Raw genomic sequence first — 23,247 nt, forward strand, 5'->3', positions numbered from 1 at the left:
AGTGATGCATCCACTGCACAATAGTGCATTGTGTTTTGTGCACTCAGTCTGGTGCACAGGAAAGCACACCTTGATTGAATCACCACTATCAAAGTCACAAGTCAAAATTGTGGGGAAAATTCAAGGTTAGGTTAGATTAAATTAGATATAAATCTGTTCATTCGTGAGAAATCTATGTAATTTGGTACAACATCAGCAAAAGTGCCCAGAAAAGACAATGCCATAGAAGGCAATAATGCCAGCACTATCACCACTGAACATATCCTCAAAATAAGGTGTACACAATGCATAGCAAGAAAGGTTTCAACCCATTGTGAGTTGTCGTTCTGATCATGATCGACAAGCTCTATCAAGTCAACACGAGCTAGTATGCACAAATCAGCATGATAGAGCTTGTTGATTGATGGTTGAGCCATACAAGAAATGGCTTAAATTGTGAGTCCCATATACACTAGTTTTGCCTTGCTATCTTGTTGCCGCTATAGCTTGTATTTTCCACAACATAAATAAGATGCAGGTCATTAAAAATCATATTAGTGCCATAATAAGAGAGTATGGCATAGATATGTAACAAGAACATGAAGAAAAACAAATAAAAAAAACACCTGCATCAAACTGGCCAAGAAATCAACATAAGGGCTCACTTCCTCCCACATGAAGTCTTCTGTTTCAAAATGTCATGCATCACTTTTTCTTTTCCCATTTTTGATGGTTTTGCTGGGGCTGAGACCTTATTGTCACTAGACAAAGGGCTGCTGTCTGCATCAGATTCAATCAGTGTGCAAGCAGCTATAATGGTCTCTTGAAGGCACTCTGCCTCGGAGGCATCTGGTAAAGATCTTCATCTTCTGCATCACTGTTTGCTAATATTTGAGGTGGTCCTGGTGGTGGATTATCATTAGGGACTGGGCTGTTAATTATGTGAGGGGATGGTGAATGAGCTTCCGCAATGGCAGTGATGGGAGTGGTGCTGGCAGGTTCAGACTCTGGGGTTTGCATTGTTGCTGCGGCTTTTCGAGCAGCACATTGTGCCTTAAGTGCTGATATGTCATTATGCTTTTCTTCAAGTGGGTCCTATATCATCAGAGATAAGGTTGTCATGGCCTAATACAGCCCTAAGGTATAGATTAGTAGTAAAATAGATTAAAAATCAAAATTTACTTGTTGTAGAACTTTAGAAGTTCTTGAACCCATGGATCATCCAGGTCTTCCTCCAAGAGCACATTGATTTGGTCATAAAAATCCTTGTAGCTGAATTTTTAGTCCAATCCACCTCTGCTCCACATATGTTAAGATGTCAGTGCAAAGCGGCCCTACAATAATAATGTTTACATGTAGTTAATTGATAGTCATTGCTTACCTGTACTGCAGCATATGAGATGGTCTGGGGAGTGACTCTTGTCATGCCATGTTTCTTGACATTGTGAGCACGTGTACTTTGTTTCATTGATCCTATTTTGCTGCGTGCACTTCTAGGGCCTGTAAATATGTGACAGTAGGTCCGATACAAATGTTTTATCATTAATATGTACAGCAAACCACAGAAGACACTTACACAAAGGAGATAATAGCCTTTAAGCAGCCCTTTGTCAATTGCATCAGGACTGAAATGTTCACCTGGGGTCTTGCCTTCATATAGAAATGCAGGTAAATTTTGGGCATTGACCTTGATTTGACCATCTTTCAGTTTTAGGTGTGTCCTTGAAGCACTGTAATATCAGCAAGTGTATAGAAAACACTTGAAAAAAAAAGTTAAAATATGACTCTTTGGGGTCTCTGATAAAATCTTCAAGATGTTTCACTGGGCAAAGAAACATAGCAAGCTGTGGATGATTAAATCCAAGCCCTCTGTGTCCTTTTTTCCCAACAAGAACTGGAGGCTCAAGTAGTTGGACTTTGGGCTTGAAAGGTACATTCATTGACATGTTAGCCCTCAAACGGGATGAGTCATCCCCACATGTATTTGTCATTTTTTTTTTTCATCTAAATAATAAAAATATGTGAATATATGCATCCAAGAAATCATTGATTTACTGTTTTCAAGATAAATTCAAGCTTCTCTGCATTTTTATTAATGAGGAGTTGAAAAATACCTGGAATGAGGTCCAGTATTTTGTGATAGTTTGCTAAAGCACGCTCTCTTTCCTTGTGGTCCCTGTATGAAATAGTATATATACATATTAGTAAACAACAGACCATCAACAGTTCATTCCACAGACACCTACATTTCTGTGGCAATGTTCTCAGCCATGGTTTGGTTTTCACCTTGACAACTTTTGGACAATATCCCAATGTGTATGGTGGCCTCAATGTCACAAAATAAGTCAATATTCCGAGGGATCCATCTTGCTGCTTTGATAAAAGGTTTGAGGGTGGGATCTTTGAATAGATCATACACATTTTTTCTCTAGAAAATAAAGTAGTATTGAGCTGAATTCATGCATATTGTAACAACCAAGAGTTAATTACTCTGGCACACAACTCAGACAAGCAAAAGAATAATGAGTGGGAGTGGTTACCCCTTAGGTAGGACCGAGTTAGTTGTGGGTAAACAACAGGAGGACTCGCTGAGGAGCCTCCTGGATCTATTGGGTATTTATACTACTACAGGGTATTTGTACTTATGTACTGTACAGTTGATGAAAGCAGTGGCTGATGATGTCAGAGGGTGCTGCCCGTGTGATCAGCTCCACTGCGTGAGAGATTTGTAGCTAAAATAAGAAAAAGGCAGCGTAGTGTGAGAAGATGGAGTTTGAACAAAAATGGAAAGTACCGCATGGCACAGTGTGTAAAAACTACAAAAGAAAGTTAAAGAGGAGAATGAAAATTAAAGGACCGAAAATTGTGTATTGTAACACATATAATGTTTACTTACTTTAATTTTCTGATTTTTTTTCTTGGTTCTTCTCTCTCCTTTCCATATTGAGAACACTTCTTGCCCGTACCCAAGTTTGAGTCAGTATCAGAATTTGAGGGGTCAAATGAGTCTGTATTGCTGTCTGAGCAGTCTGAAGACATAATGATAATTGAATGCGGAAGCAACAAAACTGTGATCTGCTTTCATGTGGTTGCTAATATCCAGGAGTTTAGATTATATATAAATTTCAGTTTCATAGTGCTGATCATACTGAATCTTGTAGTGTTGCAAGTATTGAAATTATCAGTTTTTAACTAATACATTACTTTAGCCAGTTATGCCTGCTTGCTTTGGCTGTGGGAAGCCATTTGACACACAAAAAAAGGTTAATTTATATGCTGGTCAATGTCAGGCAACAAAAAATGTTACCCAAACATTATTGACTGGAAGCATGCAAGAGATGAAGAGGAGAAAAAGGCTCACAAGAGGGCAAAAAAAGAGCAAATGAGGTTGAGGAGTGCTATGCAAGACAGTGATATGTATACACACCAGGTTAAAGAGGACTCCCTCAAGAGGAGGCTGCATGTGGAAGGAGAGCTGCAGCCATTTTAATCAAGAAACCCACTGTAGGCCTTGCACAAGACCGGACAGCACAAATAGTCCAATCCGGTCCAAAACAAAAGAAGCTCAACCTTACCACATACAAGTATCATGCATTAGGTGGCTATCCAAGTGCTATCAACAATTTGGTACCACTGATAGCTACTCAACGCAAATTGTATGACAGTTTATAAAAATTCCATTAATATTGCACTAAATTCAGGTCTTATAGGGCGAACTACAGCATAGGTGAGCTAAAAGAAGATTCGCAAGGACCAGCAAGTGTTACGAACTATGTCTCTTATGGACTTTATTTTCTTCTTTGAGTAGCCACATACCGCTACTCATTCTTATTCCCACACTAGTTACCTGTTACAGTTTCTCACCCGTCATTGTTTGTTCAACACAAACACCTACCCTAAAGTAGGACAGTATATATAGACACTTGTATTGTAGTAAACATCTCCAATACAATTGTACGCTTCAACAGTGCAACTTGGTATTCATCAGTAAAATCTTCTTCATCAGAATATGTCTCAAACCCGTTACCTACAGGCTTATCAGAAACTGCTTCATTGCCAGAAACCCCTCTTGTTACCAGGCTTGTACATTCCAAGCGTAACAGCAAGAACAACTTTGTTGGCCAGACAATGCAGCAGGATGCATGTGAAAGACTTATCAACAAAACCTCTCAGTGGCAGAAAGCAGCCCTCGCAAAAACCAGGCAAACCAGGCCGCATTGTCAGTGGTCTAATGAGGATGACCTACCATATACATCACCATCAGTCCATTACCACGCTCTATCAGAGTGAGATCATACTGGCCTTACAGCATGGTTCACAGATCATGTAGATGATCTAGGTACTAAGGTCATATTTTGAGCATATTTTTTGAGATTTATTATTAATTTCTTCCAGGACTTTTTACCTTAGCTTCAAAGCAGCTTGCTAGGCCAACTCCTGGGTCTAGAATACAATGGCAATGAGCACAATTTCTCTCATAAAGAACTCAACACTGTTCAGATACTCAAGGATACCATTTGCTGCCACAATGTTGTATGAATTAATTACACAACCTATGACTTGAGACAAAAGCAAGATTCCATCAGTCCCCAAACACATGCTGATGTAATGATTTTAGCCAGTTCAGACAACAATGATCCGGACAACACTCCCCATCCCTAGTGGTACGCACGGGTTATCAAGATTATGCATTTAAATGTGAGACACACTGGTGAGTATGCCAAGTATGGCTGGCACTTGACACTAGCATACGCACTGGATGGGCAGCAAAATGATTACACTGACTCGGTTTCATGGATAGCATGGAACCGGGTGCATTTGGGTCCTTGACCCCAACATTGTGATTTGGGGTGTCCACCTCATCCCAGCCTTTGTGTATGGTCTCACTAAAGACTACCTACCACCATCAATCACATGACAGCCCAAGGAAAATGGTAAAGATCGGGCCTTTTGTGATATTAACATGTAAGTATCTTATCATTTCTTTTATTTAGATAATTTTAGATAATAATAAACTACTTCTACTTTATTAGCTTCATTGATCACAATATGTTCATGCAGTATCAAGGCGATGGAGTCAGTCACAAGGCAACTAGAGGGTGGGACTCTTTCCTGCAGAAGGAGTCCCACCACCGAGCAAGGCACAAGGCTGGTGGGGACAAGCAGGATTTGGAATACAACATCCAGGGCAGTGAGGAAGATGTGTGTTGTCATATGAAGGACTTAGCTTCTATTGTTTGAGCCTCACGCACCACTGGTCCCAGCCACATCTCATTTGGTGGCTGGGAAAGTACTTACTACTTAGGACATCAGACTTTTCTGTACCTTAGAAACTTGGAGCTTGTACAGGAACAATTTTCCGAGCACTTTAGCGAGAAATTCCATTTTTCAATTTTCATGCTGGCATGCCACAACGCCACCCATTGGCACTCAGACCAACACCACCATCTACCTCACCATGCCCCAGACCCATCTCATGAAGAAGAAGCTATCTTCACAGTCAACAATTCAGGATCTCCATTCTAAGCACAAATGATTTTGGACACTCACTGAAAATGCAGCCTATTCTCCCCCAATCTGGCCCTGAAGGAGCTTATATCAGCTTTGCAATCAATAATCCCCCCCCCCAGCGGCCACAGATGCATCTGATACCCCATCAAGCAGGGCTATGTGGCCAGACAAGGACCAGGCCCTGCTCATAGATTATATTATAGAGAACTGGAAAGAAGTATGCCCAGGCCAAACTCTCCAGAAAGACTTTTGGAACAAGGTAGTAGCACATTTAGCGCCGCACCACATAGTAGGTGCACCCAAAACAAGGAAGCATTGCAGTGAAAAATGGGGAAGGGGGAGTCCAATGCACAATCTGAACACTTCCAAGGTAATGTGCCCATCATAATTTTTATCGCGTAGATCAAAACTACATATAAAAGCCTTAAAGGACTGATCAACCATGGATCCAATATACATCATGACTTGTCAACGGGTCTCACAATCACAGCAGAGAGCAAGACCCAGTGGAATGATTTTGTTAAGGTATGCAGACTACATAATGATCACCTGGGTGAGTTAACTTACACGGATGCTAGCAATATCCGCTGGTAGCTGCCCATGCTTTCCGTACACCTGAGGTCATAACAACAGGAGCAGCTGTTTCTGTCACCTTGGCTCCTGCTTCAACCACCATCATTGCACATCCGTCAGGCCAATCTGCCGGTTCAAATTTTACTGCACGTATAGCACCCAGAATACCATTGAGTACTCCATCTGGTAGCACTGCAGGGCCTGCTATACCATCCAATACCCCCAATGTTGTCGGAGACTGGCTTGGTGACCTCCCTTCACCCTCCTCTATTTTACCCCCTCCCTCCTCATCTGTACGGTCGGGCATGTCAGTTTCTTCGAAGGGGAGCAAGGGAAAACGTAGAGAGCATCAGCCAGACACTGTTTCAGTCAGTATAAGCCATGTTACTACAAGTACAGGCACTGGCCTGGACACCTCTAGCGCCATGTCCATCTCAAGCTGGACATCCAAAAATCCTCGCATCCTCGCCATGAATAAGCTCTGTGGGGTACTTAACAACCATCTCACAAACATTGTCCTCGCCATCTTGGATATACGTGATGCTGTGAAAAAAGAGCAGCAAGTGCTCAACCACACTAAGGAAATGTTGGATGCAAGCACTGCTGCCCCCATCTTATTGCCTCCTAATGTCCCCAGAACCAATCCTACATCTATCCCTAGCACCCGCTCTACTGCTGCACCTGCTGCACTTGCTACACCTACCATTGCAGAGATTGCGGACACAAATGCTACATGTCTGCAACTTGCACTTTGGCACCTGCACAAGCATGATCGCCACTTACCAATGCAGGTCCTCCTGCACATTGTTGAGCTGTTCAAGTCAGACACAACCATGGTGGAATTGTGTCTTGCAATGTCACAATGGGACAAACTTTGTTGTCTATGGTTAGAATCCTTCATTTATGGTGTATAGGACACCTTCTGTCCATTTGTTAATCTACATACCTTGTATTTGTAGCTCTGTAGTTTGAAATTAAATATGATCAATGTTTGCATAAAAATAGCTGATATAATGAATGAGCGCACAACACAATATACTAGTTGATGACAATGGAAACATTAATTTAACCCTCTGCACACCAATTCCGCCTGATAGTTGCCCCACATTTCTGCAGCTATCACGCCCCAGCAATTGCTAGCTTCAAGCCTGGCCACTTCAGTCCGAGGGCCTTCTGCTAAAATTCCCATTTGAGAACTGGGGTTGGGGTCCAAAAGGTCGCTCTCAAAGTCATCAATTTCACTCAGCTTGTGAATTTAAATGAAATTGTGGATGACACAGAGCGCAGGGGGAATAAAGGCCTGGATTGCCATGCTGTACTCTGGTGCAACATTGAGGATTCAAAAACAGTGTTTGAGCACGCCAAAGATCTGTTTGATGATGTTGCGGGCAGATACATGACGGAGATTGAAGAGCTCTTGAGGATTTTGAGGCCTAGAGAGAAAAACGAGTAAAATTGTAAGCAAACAAATAAAACACTTACCATTGGTTTGCACAAGCAAATTCAGATAAGTGATAGTGAACTCCACGATAGGGGACGAGGAGTTGGGCACAGGAGGGAAACCCTGCATCAGCAAGGTAATATTTCCCCACTGGCACCGCAAGATCATGCATGTGAGTATTGTGGAAGAGCCTTGCATCTGCAGCAAATCCCTCTCCATCAGGAAAAACCTAGTTTCTTTTTATAGCTATCATAGCTGTCATAGTGCTATATAGGGAAAATAGTAGCTATAGTATGCCTAGACAAGTCCCTATTATATAGCTCTATATAGCAGAGCTATTTTGAGATGTTTGCTATACCAGCTATAGTATCACTTCTGTGATATATACCATCTCTACTATGGCTGCTCTCATAGAATATAATAGATATAACAACCATCAATGGTTATTTCAGAATGGTCATATTATATATGTTTCACAAGCTTATCATAGTTTTCAGATTCTCTCAGTTTTGTTCACTATTATTATAGCATCCTAGCCAGAGATTATATGCAGAGAATCTATTATAGTATATTCCTGATACCATACAATGACATGCATATATCAACAATTATAAGGATGCTGAATCTTCAAGCGCTGCAAAATCAACCTCATCCTCCCAGTTGTCCTCTTGTGCATTCAAGTACTGTAAATCACACTGTTGACTGTGTGTAATGTAATGCTTATGAGTGTTGTTCTAAAATAATTTGGTAGGCTACTCACAGAATATCATTGTAAGTGTTTTTACAAAACTGCAAAAACCACCTAGGAGCTTTCCTTTGTAGCTCTTCTAACCTGGACAGATAATATAAATATTTGATAAAAACTTGTGAGTAAAGGTTGACGTAGAGTGGATATTGAATTTACCTGGGCCTGTAGACCTGTTCAGAGAAATTCAAGGTAGTGCGAACACCTTTTGCAAGTTCATGAAGACAGTTTTTGACCTGTGAAATATAGAGTGAGGAAAATTCATGTATATTACATTACAAACTCACAGCTGTAACAGCCAAGGCAATTAATGGCAAAGGTGAGTTTTTGAAATCACTTGGATAGAGGACGCCCTCCCCCTTCTTATGGAACCACTGAACCTGAACTAGTAGCTTGATGATACAATGTCCAAAAGGTTTTTGCTTGTCATATGAATAAGTCTGAAATACATAGTCATAAAATGTTTAAGAAGAGTACATATGAACACTTACAGAAACATCCAAACCACCAAACGTAAAGATACCTTTTCCATTACTCAACAACCACTCCACTATAGTATGTACTTCCTCTGGGAGCTTGTCTTTGAGGGCGTATTCTGAGAGAATGAGTATCCTAGCCTTTTGTTTGACTTCACCTCTAAGCTGAGCTGCAGCCGTCCACACCTGTTTAAAATTTTGATATTAGTAATATTGGAAGCATTGTTCTCACTCACATAATCAATGATTCTACTTTTCTTCTGCTCGTTCCTTGCATTCTCCAAATCTACTATGGTAGTCTTGAATAGTGAAGAAGAACTTGCAACTTTGATGATTGCATTCCAAACAAGTTCATCTCGTTCATCAGTACCTGGGAAGCCTTTCACAGTAGAAGGAATGAGTGGCTGGGCCAGCCGCTCATGATGTAAGTAAATTTTAGGTTGAAGTCACAGCAAGTGAGAACGTTCTGAGACACGCCAGCCTGGCGTGTCTCAGAATGTTGACGGGGGTAGTAGTACTACCCTCGTCAACAGGCATATCAACCTGCACTTCCTCCCTGTCCAAGCCATCTATTTCAAGTCTTCCCAAGCCTTGGTATCCGCCAGAATATTCACTTGAGGAATCACTAGAGTTGTTGATACGGTTATCGTCCATGGGGCTGTCATCCATTCTTGCGCACCACACGTTTACTACCTCCCATCCTTGACTGCTCTATGATTCCATCTCCACCCAATGGGTGGTGTTGCAGCATGCCGGCATGAAAATCAAAAAACGGAATTTCTCGCTAAAGCGCTTAGAAAATTGTTCCTGTACAAGCTCCAAGTTGGACTTGACGCTTTCTTAACACCTCAGTCTTTATATCACAAGGCTGAGGTAAGTTTGAACTCTTTTACATTTACAATCATAGTTTTACAGAAGTAATTACCTAGTATTTATTGTATCAGGTACTAAAACATCAATGTGAACGAGGATAAAGAAGATGAGAGGGATAAGGATGAAGAGGTGGAAGGTGAGGATGCTGATGAGAGCATATCAGAGTTTTTTGATGAGGAGGGGCTCGAAGACGAAGACATACTGGATGAAGAGGGTTTCGCACCGCTTTAGGATGTCGCAAAAATCAGTTTTACCATATATAGGCTTTTTGCAGCCTTTTGCACCTTTTCATGCATTTTTGTACTCTGGCACAACTAAATATGGCCAGATTGGGTCAAATAAGGATTCCATCAGGCCTGAAAATGTGCAAAAGGCCGCGACATGGTCATACTAAAACCGATTTTTGCAACACACACAAGGCACAATGTTGTTCTCTCGAGCAGTGTTTTTGTCCTAGAGCTCCATTTTTTGTGTTTTGTGTTTTGTATATCCAAGTTCACATATGTATTACAGTGTAATATGTTGCTATCTAAGTATTTATATTTCAATATACACCAACTTAGCTGTAAATCTACAGAAAGCACGACATGGATTCAAGAAGTGTGCTACTACTCTGACGCTGAGCTCACCAGTCGTCTGCAATGACAACGACTCGATCAACACCGTTTCAACACTTTTGCTGATGAAATTGTGTCGTTTCCGAGAGTGAAGTCCGAGGCTTAGTAAAGTCTCTCTGGTATTGAACGCTGCTTTGAGTCGGACAAAGGAATGTTACGCATGGCGAGGAAGGAATAACGAAAATTTGAATAGCATGGTGATGGTGCAGGGAACCAGTGAGTTGTCAATGACCATAATTTTAAGTTGTGCGTTTTACTATCAACTATTACGAGGTCCAGCCCGTGGCTCTGCCACTGGTGCAATGTTTTTGTGATATAATAAATAATAATAATAATAATATCACTGTTAAGTGATCAAAATGTGAAGTAAACTTATGCTGTCTGTAATATATGTTAAGTCTTTGAATCCTATGATGCATGTTTGACTTGCAGTTCTGTCGTTGAATGTCCTTATAAGCCTGCCCTAAACTTGTGCACAGTATACTGAATTCAAGTAGATAGTTCATTGAACCTTTACAAACATCAACATATATTGTAACATAAAAAATCTATGGTATTACATTGATAAATTGATGAGAAATAAAAAAAGAGACTCCAGAAATGGTAAAGGATGAAAATATGATCTGAGAATAAAACACTTTAGTAAAAAGGGTGAGAATGTTAGTTTTGGTGATTCTGCACCTTTGTGCTAACTATATATTTTCATTCCTTTCTCTATCTATTCTTCTATCATTCACTATTGATTGTGTTCTCTATTATTTCGCCTTTGTGGCTGCTTTGTTTACCTTTGTTTACAAAACTTCGGACAGTACTGCAGAGTCCAATGCTTCCTATTCTCTAGTTACTCATATTGGACTCTAGGTACTGTATACCTGTCATACTCTCTAATAATACAGTTACTCACATTGGACTCTAGTTCCAGTCCCTGATTGCTCTCAGCAAGTGGCTAGACACTTCCTTCAAGCTTTGTTCTTAATAGAGAATTGGGGAAAAATCTACTTGCCAGTCACGGATAAAGCCAGTCAGAATTTCGGGATACACCACATTGATGGTACATCTGTCATTTGAACCATGTGGAAATAGCACTTTTATTCTCTCTCCTGAAGTGCAGTGAGGCAATGCAACGTAAAGTTGCCCATGTGAAAACACTGGAACACGTAAATCCAGCCCAACCTGTGTCACTGATTGACCTTGAGACTTGTTGATGGTCATGGCAAAGGCAACACGGACAGGGAATTGACAACGTGATAGCTTGATGGGCAATTCTTCTGATGAAGGTTCCAATGTGAGGCATGGAATAAAAGCTATTTTTCCTGCATGTTTTCCTCCCAAGATACGGCACTTCAATACTCTTCTCTTCATCTCTATCAAAATCATGCGTGTTCTATTACAGAGTCCATTTAGGGGATCAATATTGCGGAGGAGCATAATTGGACATCCAGCTTTAAGTTTGAGGTGCGCTTCAGGAAGGCCAGATACTTGCAAGGAGTTCAAGAATTCCACAGGATAATGTTCATGCCCCTCTCCAACCACTTTATCAATTGACAGAGCTACTAACTCTTCTCCAGGGAATTTTGTGAGGATTGCTGAATTAAGGTTGCTAACGGCATCATTTTTTGCGGAGAGGATGGTGCGGTGGAGGAAATAATGGTCATCTTTGTCTCCATTTGCAATTCCAGGATAGGTAGTGTCGACTAATGAGTCTATGGTGTTTTCTGGCATAAGCATGTTGGCGGGAAGCTCAATAGTTTCATCTCCTGCAATTCCACGACCACCACCAACATCCAGGAGCCAGCTAGCAAAGGCTTCACTTTCTGGAGTACGGTCCAGGCGCATGTTCTGTGTGAGATAGCAGACATGGATATTTGTCCACAGTCGTGACCTTCTAAGAGAGGCAGAAATGATGTGTTGCCTTAACCCTCTTGGAACAACAGGTGTTGTTTGGCGGAAGTCCCCTCCAAAGACCATTGTAATGCCTCCAAATGGAAGTTGATTATCCAAAATGTCCCGCAATGTACGATCTAATGCTTTAATCCCATGACAGTGTTGCATTGGTGCTTCATCCCAGACAATAACTCCGGTATGTCTCAATACCTCATGGAGGTCAGAGTTTTTTGGAATCCTGCATGTGGATGTTTCATGTACAGGAATAGGGATTCAATCTCAGAGGATGCTACACATAGAGCAACATTATGATTATCTCTTGCTCAAGCAGCAGCGGCAATCGTATTACAGAGATATGTTTTTCCCTTACCCTTACCTTCAGCACTGTGAATAAAGCAAGTTATTCCCCAATTATGATAGATTGACTGTATAATACAGTAAAGTGATCAAATTTTATTTAGTCAGAAGTCAGTGAACTTGTGCTGTCTGTCCTTATAAACGTGAGAATTTTCAATGTGGCTGCAATTTTCACTGCACTCGTTACTACTGCACTACCTTCCCTCTACTGCTAACCGAAAACCACGCGAGCGAAACTAAGCGAAAAAACGTGCTCCCACGTGTGCCGCACGCGACTTTTGGGACCACCGTCCCCTTCGTTATAGATATAGTACTAGTAGTGGGCTCAGACCGCAACACACATTCCATCTACAGGCACCCCATCTACGGACACCTCAGCGTCAAAGTGACCTTACTAGGCCTACACCTTGGTTATTTATTTCTTTTAGTGCCCCAGAACTTAAGAAGACCTGATCATGTGGCCAGATAGCCCTATGCCGGTACGACTTACTACTGATATGGCACTGCAGAGGTATAACGCGCCAGCACCGCCCCAAATACTTGTAACTGGCGCCCTCTGATGTTCTCTTGGACTTGATGCATTCCTTGCGTTCAACTTACCCACGATTATTGCTTGGACTTCGTCGCCCATCATCCTGCGCTCTAGCTGCCGTTCTACCATGAGTGTGTCTAAAGCCCAGCTCTTAGCCATTGCCAGTGTTCTGTTTGTGTTCTCCGCGTACACTATAAGTCCAGCCAATGGCCTGACTCAGGATCGTGGCCATATCTCAACTCGACGTACCGTTCTCGATGTGACCACGAACGTTACATGTTCTTCGGAGTACTCGTGGATGAACAACGATGAAGGGCAATCGCCATGTCTGGTGGTTGGTTATGTCCAGGCAGCTTGCGCAGAGGATTGCAAGTGCTTTTTCATTCATTGGTGATAATTCTCTCTGACTATAATCGTTCAGCTTGGTCCATAACCCCTTTGCTGAGCGGACACCACTATGATCAGCCTAATGTAACAACTGGTACAATAAACCCTTGCTCTTGGTTAGTTCAAATTCGTGAAGCTGAGCATTAGACTGACAATTTTTTGCATTCAGCTCTTGGTCGTCCTATAACCTATATAGCGCCTGCACAGTATGTCAGGGTTCATCTGGGTCTGTTCTGGTGTTCGTATTAAGGAACTTGCTTCAAGTTATCTACGTTTAAATATATCTTTATAGGTGGGGTACCTACAGTGCCGAGTGCCCTTCATCTGACACGAGCTCGTACGTCTTCTTCTTTCCCTCGCTCTTTTACACTGAAAACTCAACCATGCTATGTATGGAACAGGTATTTCCCGTCTGGATATACGATATCCACCAACACTTCCATACCTTATTGGGCTAGCATGAACCGTGAGCACTGAGATTTCCAAGGTCGAAGGAAGTATTCTGATTGTCATCGATATATTAGCCAGTGACTGGACCAACGTTATTTTCAACACAAGCCAAGCCCAAACACTAGCCAACGAACGTAAGCTTCCAGTATAATGTCGATGTATCACAGCATGATGACGGAATATTGAAACTCCAATACTATAGACAAAGCTGACCTCACACCTGGAACTTCGAACACTTCGAGCAAATCATCAATAGTTGGCCCAGTTGTCGGCGGCGTTGTCGGTGGCGTCGCTGCCCTCGTGATTGTTGGCATCATTGCCTTCATATTGTACAAGCGGAAAAAGGATACAACACAGCTTATGTCACCAGTCGACCTTGATGGCGACGAAAACATGGCGCCTCGGGGTACGACGGGGCTAGCAGCAGTAAAAGCACACATGTCACACGCCCACTCGCCTTCAGACTCGTCGAGCTATTCCTACTTGATGACAACGCCTGCCATGCAGTTGCAGGAGGTGGGTCCACGATATGCATCACCCGGAGGGATTTCTTCAGTTGCGATGACACCAACGCTGTATACCGGTAGCATGGTTTCTCGGCCCAATGTACCTATGGTCTGATAGGGACTGGAGATTGACTTGTAGATTATTTTGCACATTATGTAAAGTTGGGATTCCTTGCGTTTGATTCTTCTCGATGCCCTTTATGCATGTTGACACACATTCAATACATAGTAGGCGTCTGACCAACATTTGCTAGCCGAACTCCTAAAAGGGCGTCAGAAAGAAAGAATTTGCAAAAGACCACTCTATTTCGGTTACCGTTTCACACGTGTTTGCATACCTGGATGATAGCGGTGATAAGATGTGGACTAACACTGTAGCAGTGCAGTGAATGGTTTTTTTCTGGTCAGTCACAACTTGGACCAGATTCGTATTCCTGGGTCAAATATACCGCTTGGGGTTTCCGATCGAGCTCGTTGAACGCGTCAGTAAGCACGCCTAAGTGTTCCAATTCGCGCGAGGCTTACAGTCAATCGGGTTTTCTGGTCAGTCACGACTCCTGATTCGTATTCCCGGCTCAAATATACCGCTTAGGGTTCCTGATCAAGTCCAGCGCGTCAGTAAGCACGCCTAAGTATCCCAATTCGCGTGAGGCTTACACTCCAACTTGAAGATCCGTCCCCGAATCAGTGACGGTCCTGTCGCCGGAAATCCTGTCTTCTTGAAGACAAGGCTGCATCATACGCTAAATTGCAGTGATAAGCAGTTCCCCGCCATTCATGTTATCTGGTCAATCAACGACCTGCCAACAACTAGTGCCGTAAACGCGCTGTATCTGTGCGGCACAAGTGGAGTTGTGCCAGAAATGGCGAGCCGATGTTCGACTTTGAAGCATGAAGACCCGAAGCTTGAAGGCTGAAAGTGCTAGCAGCTATAAATTTGCCATGTCTTGCATACGCGAGCGAGCGACGTGCCAGTGCGCAGTGTGACATATATGACCTGGCCAAATGATCGTGTGCCGAGGGCTGGCTGAATCTGACATTCTCTGGACATGCTTTCGGCTGAAAGAAAGTAAATATACTAATACCGTGACGAGCCTGCAGTATTAGCACTTAGGTACGACATTGAGGGACTAACCTAGGACGGAGTGCTACGGCTCATGGTCCGCATCGTAGTATATACTTGGTACATACTAATGCGGAATCAAGGCCACGAGAAGTTGAAACCTGGGTGTCAGTGGGTAAGTTTCTTAGTGATTATTGCTCAGGGGCCAGCTAGCTTAAATGCACTAATAATTGCCTTTTGACCGCTTAATCGCAATGCTTGATCACCGTCGTGTTATCTGAGGAGTAACAGAAGGTTAATACGAGGTACACAGAGCTGCTCTGAGCAGTTTCTGTGTTCGGATATTCCCTTAGGTGGCTGTGAGTGGTCTGGCAAAATCCTGAATATGGAATAGAAGGCCGTGGTGGCCTATTCAGGATTTTGCCAGTGAGCAAGTGTCCGAGTTGGCGATCTGGATTTGATCTTTGCCTCATGCCACAGCCACTGACCGCCGCTTTCTGCTTCGCTGTCTTTACCCATGGGCCAATTCTGTCTTTTGGACCACAAAATTTCGTGCTGCTATCATATAAAATGTCTACCAGTAGTTTACTTTGTCAGTCTCTTCGTCGCTCGCCTCTTCACCCTGCTACCATAACCTGTCAGAAGCACGACTATCACCTGTAAGACTCTTCTGCCACCATTAATCACCCATGTCAAGCAACCGAATGCTTGATGTTTTGAAGAAGAGGACTTCGGTATGTTTCTATGATGCTATCTATCTTTTGTACTCGACCTTTCTTTCCAGTCCTCTTTTGATGGTAGACTTGGCACCAACTATGTTCCTACTGCCGCACAAACTAAGGAAATCAAAGCTCACATAGAGGAGTCAAAGGTGGCGCTCTCTACTATGAGGACCACCATGACACGCCTTAGGTGCATGCTGGACCAGCTCGAAAGCAATGAAGCAGAAACACAAAAATACGTCGAGGACTGTGAGGCTCTAATCACGCTTGCCAGACGTATGCCACCTGAGATCGTGTCCCACATATTCGAATACTGCATACCTCCTGAAGGATCTCGACCATCTGTGTCAGAAGCTCCACTGCTGCTCAGTAGGATATGTAGGCATTGGCAAGAGGTCGCTCTCGCGACACCTCAACTCTGGTCCGCGATCAGACTTCATCTTCCTGCAAATATATTTGAATGGGATACGGCTTTGTTCAGGCATGTCCAGGCCTTGCAGTTCTGGCTCGATCACTCGGGCAATCTTCCCCTGGAACTGGCCATCTCTCACGACACACACCCTTCTATCCTCATAAATCATTTCGATCAAGAAAGATTCTTGTTTACCTCTGTGGCATACCAGCTGCTCTTTGATCACATCCAATCTAATTGCCATCGCCTACTTACTTTATCTGTTACTATGCCTATCTATTTCTTCCATCACTTTAGTCTAATTTGTGGCCAGCCACTCCCTGTGCTAGAGGAGGTTAGCCTTCGTCCGAGCGACATACCCCTCCAGTCTGGCCATTTGCCCATCATCAACTTCTGCAACGCTGATCGTTTACGTTCGTTATCCACCACCATTCCTTTCCATCGGATTGGTGACTTTCACGTCCCGTGGCATCAGCTTACTCGGTTACGACTGAAAGAAGAGCATCCCACCCAGTTCTCGCTATCCCTAAACGACTACTTCTCAATACTTCAACATTGTACCCATCTCGAAGTATGCACCCTCCACATCTTCGATGGTCTATTCCGTAGACCGACATCTCCCCTGGTCATCCCATCACTGCAGGACTTCCAACTGCACGTAGTGATGTTTTTCCAGTCACGCGATTCTCGGTTGGGGGACTTTTTAAGCTCCCTCGTTCTTCCTTGCCTTCAGCGGCTTCACATCAGCTGTGCGGTCATACCAAGGCCGGTCCAAGTACCGCCTGGAACATATCAACTCGAACTTACCAGCTTCCTCCTCCGAACTCGTCGCCAGCTCCAAGCTCTCACGCTAAAAGACGTGCCTATCACATCCAGTCAGATATTCGCGTGTTGTTCGATCTCGCCCCAGGTCACAAACTTAAAGCTTCTCCCCATGTATCCTTTAAAAATAGATAGCGAGATCATACAAGCGTTGACACCTGTAGACGGCATACCGGCTCTATGTCCAAAGCTTAAGGCACTCGAACTTGGGTTTGGTTCTCTGTTCGAGAGCGATCCACTGCTCGAAATGGTTTCTGCGCGGAACGGACGATTACCTTCTGACGAGAGTGGAGTCCCCGCGCTGGATAGCGTGGCCATTGTGCTCTACAGGAACCATTTTCCCTCACCTCCGCCCGACACTAAGACCCGCATGACTAGATATAAATCACGTCTTCAGTATGCACTCACAAACGGAACGGCAGACGTCATATGGGGCTAGCACCCGACTACTCAAGCTTCACAAGTAGCATTCGTCGCCGAGCTGGATCTGTGCATTCGGATGGTAGTCGTACTTTTTGTTTTACTCAGTCCCAAGATTCTACTTATATCTATATACTTCTGGGTGCAATGTTCAGTCCTGTGTTTTGATGTATAGTGCCCATACATATTGAGACGAATTCACGAGACTGAATCTACGAGGTCTCAACACAACATATATATTGGCAGGGTGAAAATATGATCTTGAATGATATCAAGCGTGTGTTCAGATTGGACCATCATATCGAACTAAGGTTTTGCAGTCTTTTCATTTTGGAACTGTAGAGGCGTTGTCCCAAACATGAACAAAACGCACGTAACTAAAATGACCATGATGCGATCGATTGCGAAACTTTCCCGAGGGCATCGCTGAACCAGGAACAAGCTAGACCTTTCAGTCAAACTTTGCGCTGACGAAGAAAGGGGGGCATTGGACTTCTTTATGCAACCAGAAGAGATTGTTGCTAAGATCCGACCGTAAGGTGTGCGATGCCTGTTATCCCCGTGGAAGGGAGAGGAAAGGGTGACAGGGTGCTGGTATCGTTCTGTATGTATCCCCGAGGACAGCGAGGCGTAGATTGGCAGCTGATTTATGTCAATGATCTGATTGGGCATGTATCGTTATCCCACAGGCCCACATGCACGAGTACTTACAGCCGGATCGAAGAGAGCCAGTCAGATCTGTGACAACGACAATGACCTACGGGAGCTCTTCGAAAATTGTCATGGGGCGGCTATATATTACACCATTGCAGCACAGCAGTCGTGATCATGCGGCAATAATGCTTCTGCTCCTGACGTTCCTACGCATGAGCAGAGTTGTTCAACGTTAAACCATCAACCTGTTGCCTTTTAGAGTTTATTGTTTGGAACACCTAGCACACACTCTGGCTCGTCCGGTTTTGTCTTAATGAGCGGAACCCACGCTCGCTTCACGATTAAAAAAGGTTATGAACGTGCTGCTGCCAGTCTAGGTACTGTGAATTGAAGCTCGGCAAAGAAGTTGAGAAGTCTTATCTTCTCTTCCGAGTCACTTACACGAGTACTGTGGGGGTCGGGCGCTAATCTTTTAGGTCTTGTGGGGCGATTCTGAAGCTAGGAAGCTCTTATCTAGTAGATAGAGTGCACAAACCTTTTTTAGGTATCGGTGAATCAAAATACCAGAACTTCTCATAAGAGGCTGGTGCACAGTCCGGGTCATATGCGGCAGGCAAATGTGGAGGGTGCAAACTTTGTGTAAATATGATTCAGACGTTTGATCTGGTAAACTGTCGATGAGCCACTTACCAAGTAAATTCGATTGGCCATGGTGCATTCATAAATTGAATTGCAGCCATACAACGCATATTGTATGAACACATGTGAACACTATGTTAACTCTTGCTGCGCTCACTCCAAATGTACCTGTAGGCCGGCTGTGGAAGATGTGTAATAAATCTGATTGCGCCGTTCTTCGAAATGCTGACTTGACCAGACCTTCCAACGATCTGCGACTCGGTGTTGGACTGGGAAAGCTTGATGGCCTTACCTCTTTTTTATGTACCCGCACTCTTCGGAACTGTGTGTAAAGGGTCCACTGGTTCAGAGCGGCGATTTCTGGCCAATCGGTAATGACCATGCGGACTATCCTACGTTACTATACTTACTTGATTCTGTCGGGAGCTTGAAGAGAGCCGAGGATTCAAGGAGCGCGCTGAGGATCTAGATATTGTCAGGGTCGTAAGAAAAGCGCTGAGTTAGGGTGCCTCACCAATCCTAATATCCAATGTGTACTATTTCCAATAGTCGTGCTCAGGTTGCTCGCATTCTGGAAAAACTTTTTCAAGAGTTGTCTTTTCAGCGCCTGAATGGGCATCTGTAACAGAGTCTGGAGGCTGGGACTCACCTATGTGGCACCACAGTCAATATTGAGACATATGATCTAGTCTCTTTTACCTAGCCATTTCAATTCTGGGTTTTTAACTCCATAGGTCTAACCTGAAAAGTTGTGCCAGTAATGCCAGTTCCGCGGCAATAGCTGAGCTTGAAAAAACCGCTGATAGTTCGTTCACTGATCCCGAAGGGGCAAGATTAGACACAAGGAATCAGCGACCTTGACTGGGAATAAGGGAGAATGTGGTCTCTCCCAGATAGACCAGTAAGGAAGTAATTATGAAGAACTAAAAGGCATCGTCTCAGGAGCAAGGCATAATTACTCCGTTTCGTATCTGGTCATTTTGCCTCATGTTATTCCCACAAAATCACAGGTTATCGTTATCCACCTGTTTCTCTTCTCGTCAGTACCTTATCAATAAAACTATCATGATTTTCTAGGATACAGATCGGCCATTTTTCTATAAATCCGTTCATCCTCTCTGGTACTCTTGTCTCGCAACTCACCAGTCATTTCAAGCCATCGGTTACCAGTAACAATTCACGCAAGTCTCTTACTGTCTCATTTTCACTATGTCCAGCCAGAAAATGCTTGACGTTCCAAATCCAAAGGACTGGAAATCAGTGCGTACATAGGACCTGGTGTCTTGGGCATAGTACATTTAATCTGACTTATATTTTATAGAGTTCCATCAAGGATAAACTCGGTACCAACTATGTTCCTTCTGTCTCGCAAGTTAAAGACATCAAGGCTCAAATAGCAGAGTCTAGGGTCTCATTATCTGCCAAAAGAGCTGCTATAGCACGTCATCGGAAGATGCTGAAACAACTCGAAAGCGAAGAAGCGGATGCCAGGAAATACGTCGAAGATTGCGAGGCCCTTCTTACGCCTGCTAGACGTATGCCGCCCGAGGTCATTACCAATATCTTTAAATATTGCCTTCCCTCGGAAGGATCTCGGCCATCGACCTCTGACGCTCCACTCCTACTTAGTAGGATATGTAGTCATTGGCGACAAGTAGTTCTCTCGACACCACATCTCTGGTCCGCCCTTAATCTTCACCTTCCTGCAAGAATACGTGACTGGGATGCGACCTTGGTCTCCCATGTCGCAGCCCTATCATTCTGGCTGGATCACTTGGGCTCTCATCCTCTGAAACTAAGCATCGCTCACGATGCACATCCATCGATTTCCATAAGCACCACAGAGCAAGAAACATTTATGCTTTCTTCAGTACCATACAAGATGCTTTCCGCTTGCATCGAATCTAGTTGTCATCGCCTCCTCACTCTATCCGTCATAATGCCCGCAAGTTTCTTCAGTCTCTTTAGGCAACTAGCTGTACAGCCACTTCCCAGACTAGAAGAAATCAGCCTTCATCCGACCGACCGATCGCTTTCGCCTGGTCATTTGCTCCTCATCAACTTCTGCAACGCCGATCGTTTATATTCATTGTCTACCAGCATACCTCTGTATCGCATTGCTGACATTAACGTACCATGGCATCAACTCACTCGATTACGCCTACAAGATCATTACCCAGATCAATCTTCACTTTCTCTAAACGACTATTTTTCCATCCTTCAGCATTGTACCCAGGTTGAACAGTGCGTCCTTAGAGTCTTCGACGGTTTGTTCCACAGACCACAAGCGCTCCTGGTTATTCCGTCATTGTTAGATTTCCGTCTCAGCGTAGTGATGTTTACTCAGTCACCTGATTCTCGTCTCGCACATTTCCTTAGCACACTCGTATTTCCCCACCTCCAGCGGCTTCATATAGGCTGCAATATTATCCCAAGGCCACTTCACATACCTCCTGGTTTATGTCTACTCGAACTTTCCCCCTTCCTCCTTCGAACTCGTCGCCAACTTCAATCTCTAACGCTTGAATACATGAACGTTTCCTCCAGCCAGATATTCGCATGCTGTTCGATCTTGCCACAGCTCACGTACATGAAATTTCTCTCCAGTATTGCTTTAAGGACGGATGACGAGATTATCCAGGCTTTGACACCTGTAGACGGTATCCCGGTCATCTGTCCTAAACTCAAGGCACTTGAAGTCGGGTTTGGGGATCCATTCGAGAGCGTACCGTTGTTAGAGATGATCTCTGCGCGTAGGCGACAAAGTTCTGATCAAGAAGCTGCAGTTGTTGCATTGGAGAGCTTGACGATTGTGCTATACAGAAGCTGTTTTGTTAGGGTGATGCCGTCTGATGCAGGCATGGAGACTCGCATGACACGGTATAAATCTCGTCTTCGAATGGCGCTCGCAGGTGGGACGGCAGACATTATCTGGAATCATATCTAACTAGGAAGCATTTGCTTTTATGGATATCATATAGAATTAACTATCAGGTCCCATGCTATCTGCGCTGCCTTTTGTATCAAGCGATGGTGAAAATGTACGGCAACTCACTGGAATTCCATAAACATTCTACGCTGAAGCGTTGAGGCCTAAATTAAAGTATAGCATATAAATAGCAGAGGGTGAAACAAAAAATTGGCGGGACCACCACCGGCAGTGGTTTATATTACCTACCAAGTTGGGCGGTGTCATTTTTGGTGCGTAGTTCCTGGTATATAGCGCTCGTGTTCCATCAGACTGTATGTACTAACAACACTGCATCCATGCTGAGGAAAACTATCATCTGTCACATGTCTTCATTTCCCTAGTAATGTCCGAGTCCTCGGCGTTACTCCAGGACTTTCAACCTTTCGACTGTACTCGCTTATTCTCGCTTTATGCTGTTTAGAATATAAATAAGTGGAGTGTACTTGGACCGCATGAGTGAGGGACTTTTGCGTTGCAGCGGCAGTGTTTAGAAGAGGGTGTGTTATGCAAGCCAGTATCATACATAGATAGAATTTTAAAGTTCGATAAGATTCGACTTGGAAAATATTTGTAGTTTGAAAAATGAGTCAGAGCCGCCTCTGTAAATGAGAACTGGTAAGATGGGTCGGTAAGATGGAGCTGCGAGGGCTAGACTCAGACACCAACTGAGGTGAAAGAATTCAGCCAGAATCTGTTGAGTAGGTATTTCTATGCCAGCCGAAAAGGGTAGTAAGTGATAAGAGACAGTCTCGCGCGATGGAAGTTAGGGACAGGTATCAGTGTCGAATTCTCCCTAACCAACATCAGACTGGAGAATAAGCAGGAGGAGGATTGGTGGGAAGATATATCACAGTCGGATTAGAAAGAACCATTTGGACTTGGGGTGGTATCAAAGATAATCGGGGGGTAGGTTGATCATGGGAAAAAGAGGCTCTGAATAAGCCAGGAAACTGATATAGAGCAGGCGACGACGATAATGGGCGCAAGGGAACATACGCTGGTGGCGGCGTCGGCGGTACAGAGGGCTGATGGTGAACCCACGGTTGTGCAGATATATGATGTGGTAAACGCATAATATACAGTCCACGAATTATTCCACTAATCCCTGGAAGGATAGGCTGACTTGCATCGTTCGACCGTGAGTGCCTCAAGCCCCACCATTTCTTGATGGAAATAATGACAGCAAAAATGCTCAAAGTAGCGATGACTATCC

At 43.7% G+C, this 23,247-nt stretch overlaps 6 protein-coding genes across 6 annotated transcripts; 4 read left to right on the top strand and 2 right to left on the bottom strand.

Annotated features, from left to right (window-relative positions):
* Positions 1-789: 789 nt before the first annotated feature.
* Positions 790-1,925, bottom strand: SERLADRAFT_443035 (uncharacterized protein; the record flags this gene model as incomplete). The annotated part of the gene is made up of 4 exons (XM_007323638.1): positions 790-1,074; positions 1,361-1,479; positions 1,540-1,709; positions 1,765-1,925. 4 exons carry the CDS (start codon positions 1,923-1,925, stop codon positions 790-792), a joined length of 735 nt encoding a protein of 244 aa, XP_007323700.1.
* A 2,063-nt stretch (positions 1,926-3,988) lies between these two features.
* SERLADRAFT_411591 (uncharacterized protein) lies at positions 3,989-6,977 on the top strand (the record flags this gene model as incomplete). Its single annotated transcript, XM_007323639.1, has 10 exons — positions 3,989-4,198; positions 4,390-4,512; positions 4,598-4,643; positions 4,727-4,791; positions 4,901-4,944; positions 5,013-5,181; positions 5,414-5,478; positions 5,644-5,779; positions 5,893-6,015; positions 6,069-6,977. The coding sequence occupies 10 exons, from the start codon at positions 3,989-3,991 to the stop codon at positions 6,975-6,977; spliced, it is 1,890 nt and encodes a 629-aa protein (XP_007323701.1).
* Positions 6,978-8,112: 1,135 nt separating this feature from the next.
* SERLADRAFT_411592 (uncharacterized protein) lies at positions 8,113-9,394 on the bottom strand (the record flags this gene model as incomplete). The annotated part of the gene is made up of 7 exons (XM_007323640.1): positions 8,113-8,206; positions 8,265-8,336; positions 8,409-8,485; positions 8,537-8,689; positions 8,741-8,911; positions 8,962-9,095; positions 9,247-9,394. The coding sequence occupies 7 exons, from the start codon at positions 9,392-9,394 to the stop codon at positions 8,113-8,115; spliced, it is 849 nt and encodes a 282-aa protein (XP_007323702.1).
* Positions 9,395-12,790: 3,396 nt separating this feature from the next.
* Positions 12,791-14,599, top strand: SERLADRAFT_479133 (uncharacterized protein; the record flags this gene model as incomplete). Its single annotated transcript, XM_007323641.1, has 7 exons — positions 12,791-13,356; positions 13,410-13,491; positions 13,545-13,613; positions 13,668-13,712; positions 13,777-13,841; positions 13,900-13,959; positions 14,028-14,599. The coding sequence occupies 7 exons, from the start codon at positions 13,116-13,118 to the stop codon at positions 14,444-14,446; spliced, it is 981 nt and encodes a 326-aa protein (XP_007323703.1).
* A 1,484-nt stretch (positions 14,600-16,083) lies between these two features.
* SERLADRAFT_418374 (uncharacterized protein) lies at positions 16,084-17,831 on the top strand (the record flags this gene model as incomplete). Its single annotated transcript, XM_007323642.1, has 2 exons — positions 16,084-16,128; positions 16,179-17,831. 2 exons carry the CDS (start codon positions 16,084-16,086, stop codon positions 17,787-17,789), a joined length of 1,656 nt encoding a protein of 551 aa, XP_007323704.1.
* Positions 17,832-20,272: 2,441 nt separating this feature from the next.
* SERLADRAFT_443041 (uncharacterized protein) lies at positions 20,273-22,010 on the top strand (the record flags this gene model as incomplete). The annotated part of the gene is made up of 2 exons (XM_007323643.1): positions 20,273-20,323; positions 20,385-22,010. The coding sequence occupies 2 exons, from the start codon at positions 20,273-20,275 to the stop codon at positions 22,008-22,010; spliced, it is 1,677 nt and encodes a 558-aa protein (XP_007323705.1).
* Positions 22,011-23,247: the final 1,237 nt, after the last annotated feature.

This window comes from Serpula lacrymans (genome assembly GCF_000218685.1).
Source record: "Serpula lacrymans var. lacrymans S7.9 unplaced genomic scaffold SERLAscaffold_16, whole genome shotgun sequence".
Lineage (NCBI taxonomy): Eukaryota > Fungi > Basidiomycota > Agaricomycetes > Boletales > Serpulaceae > Serpula > Serpula lacrymans.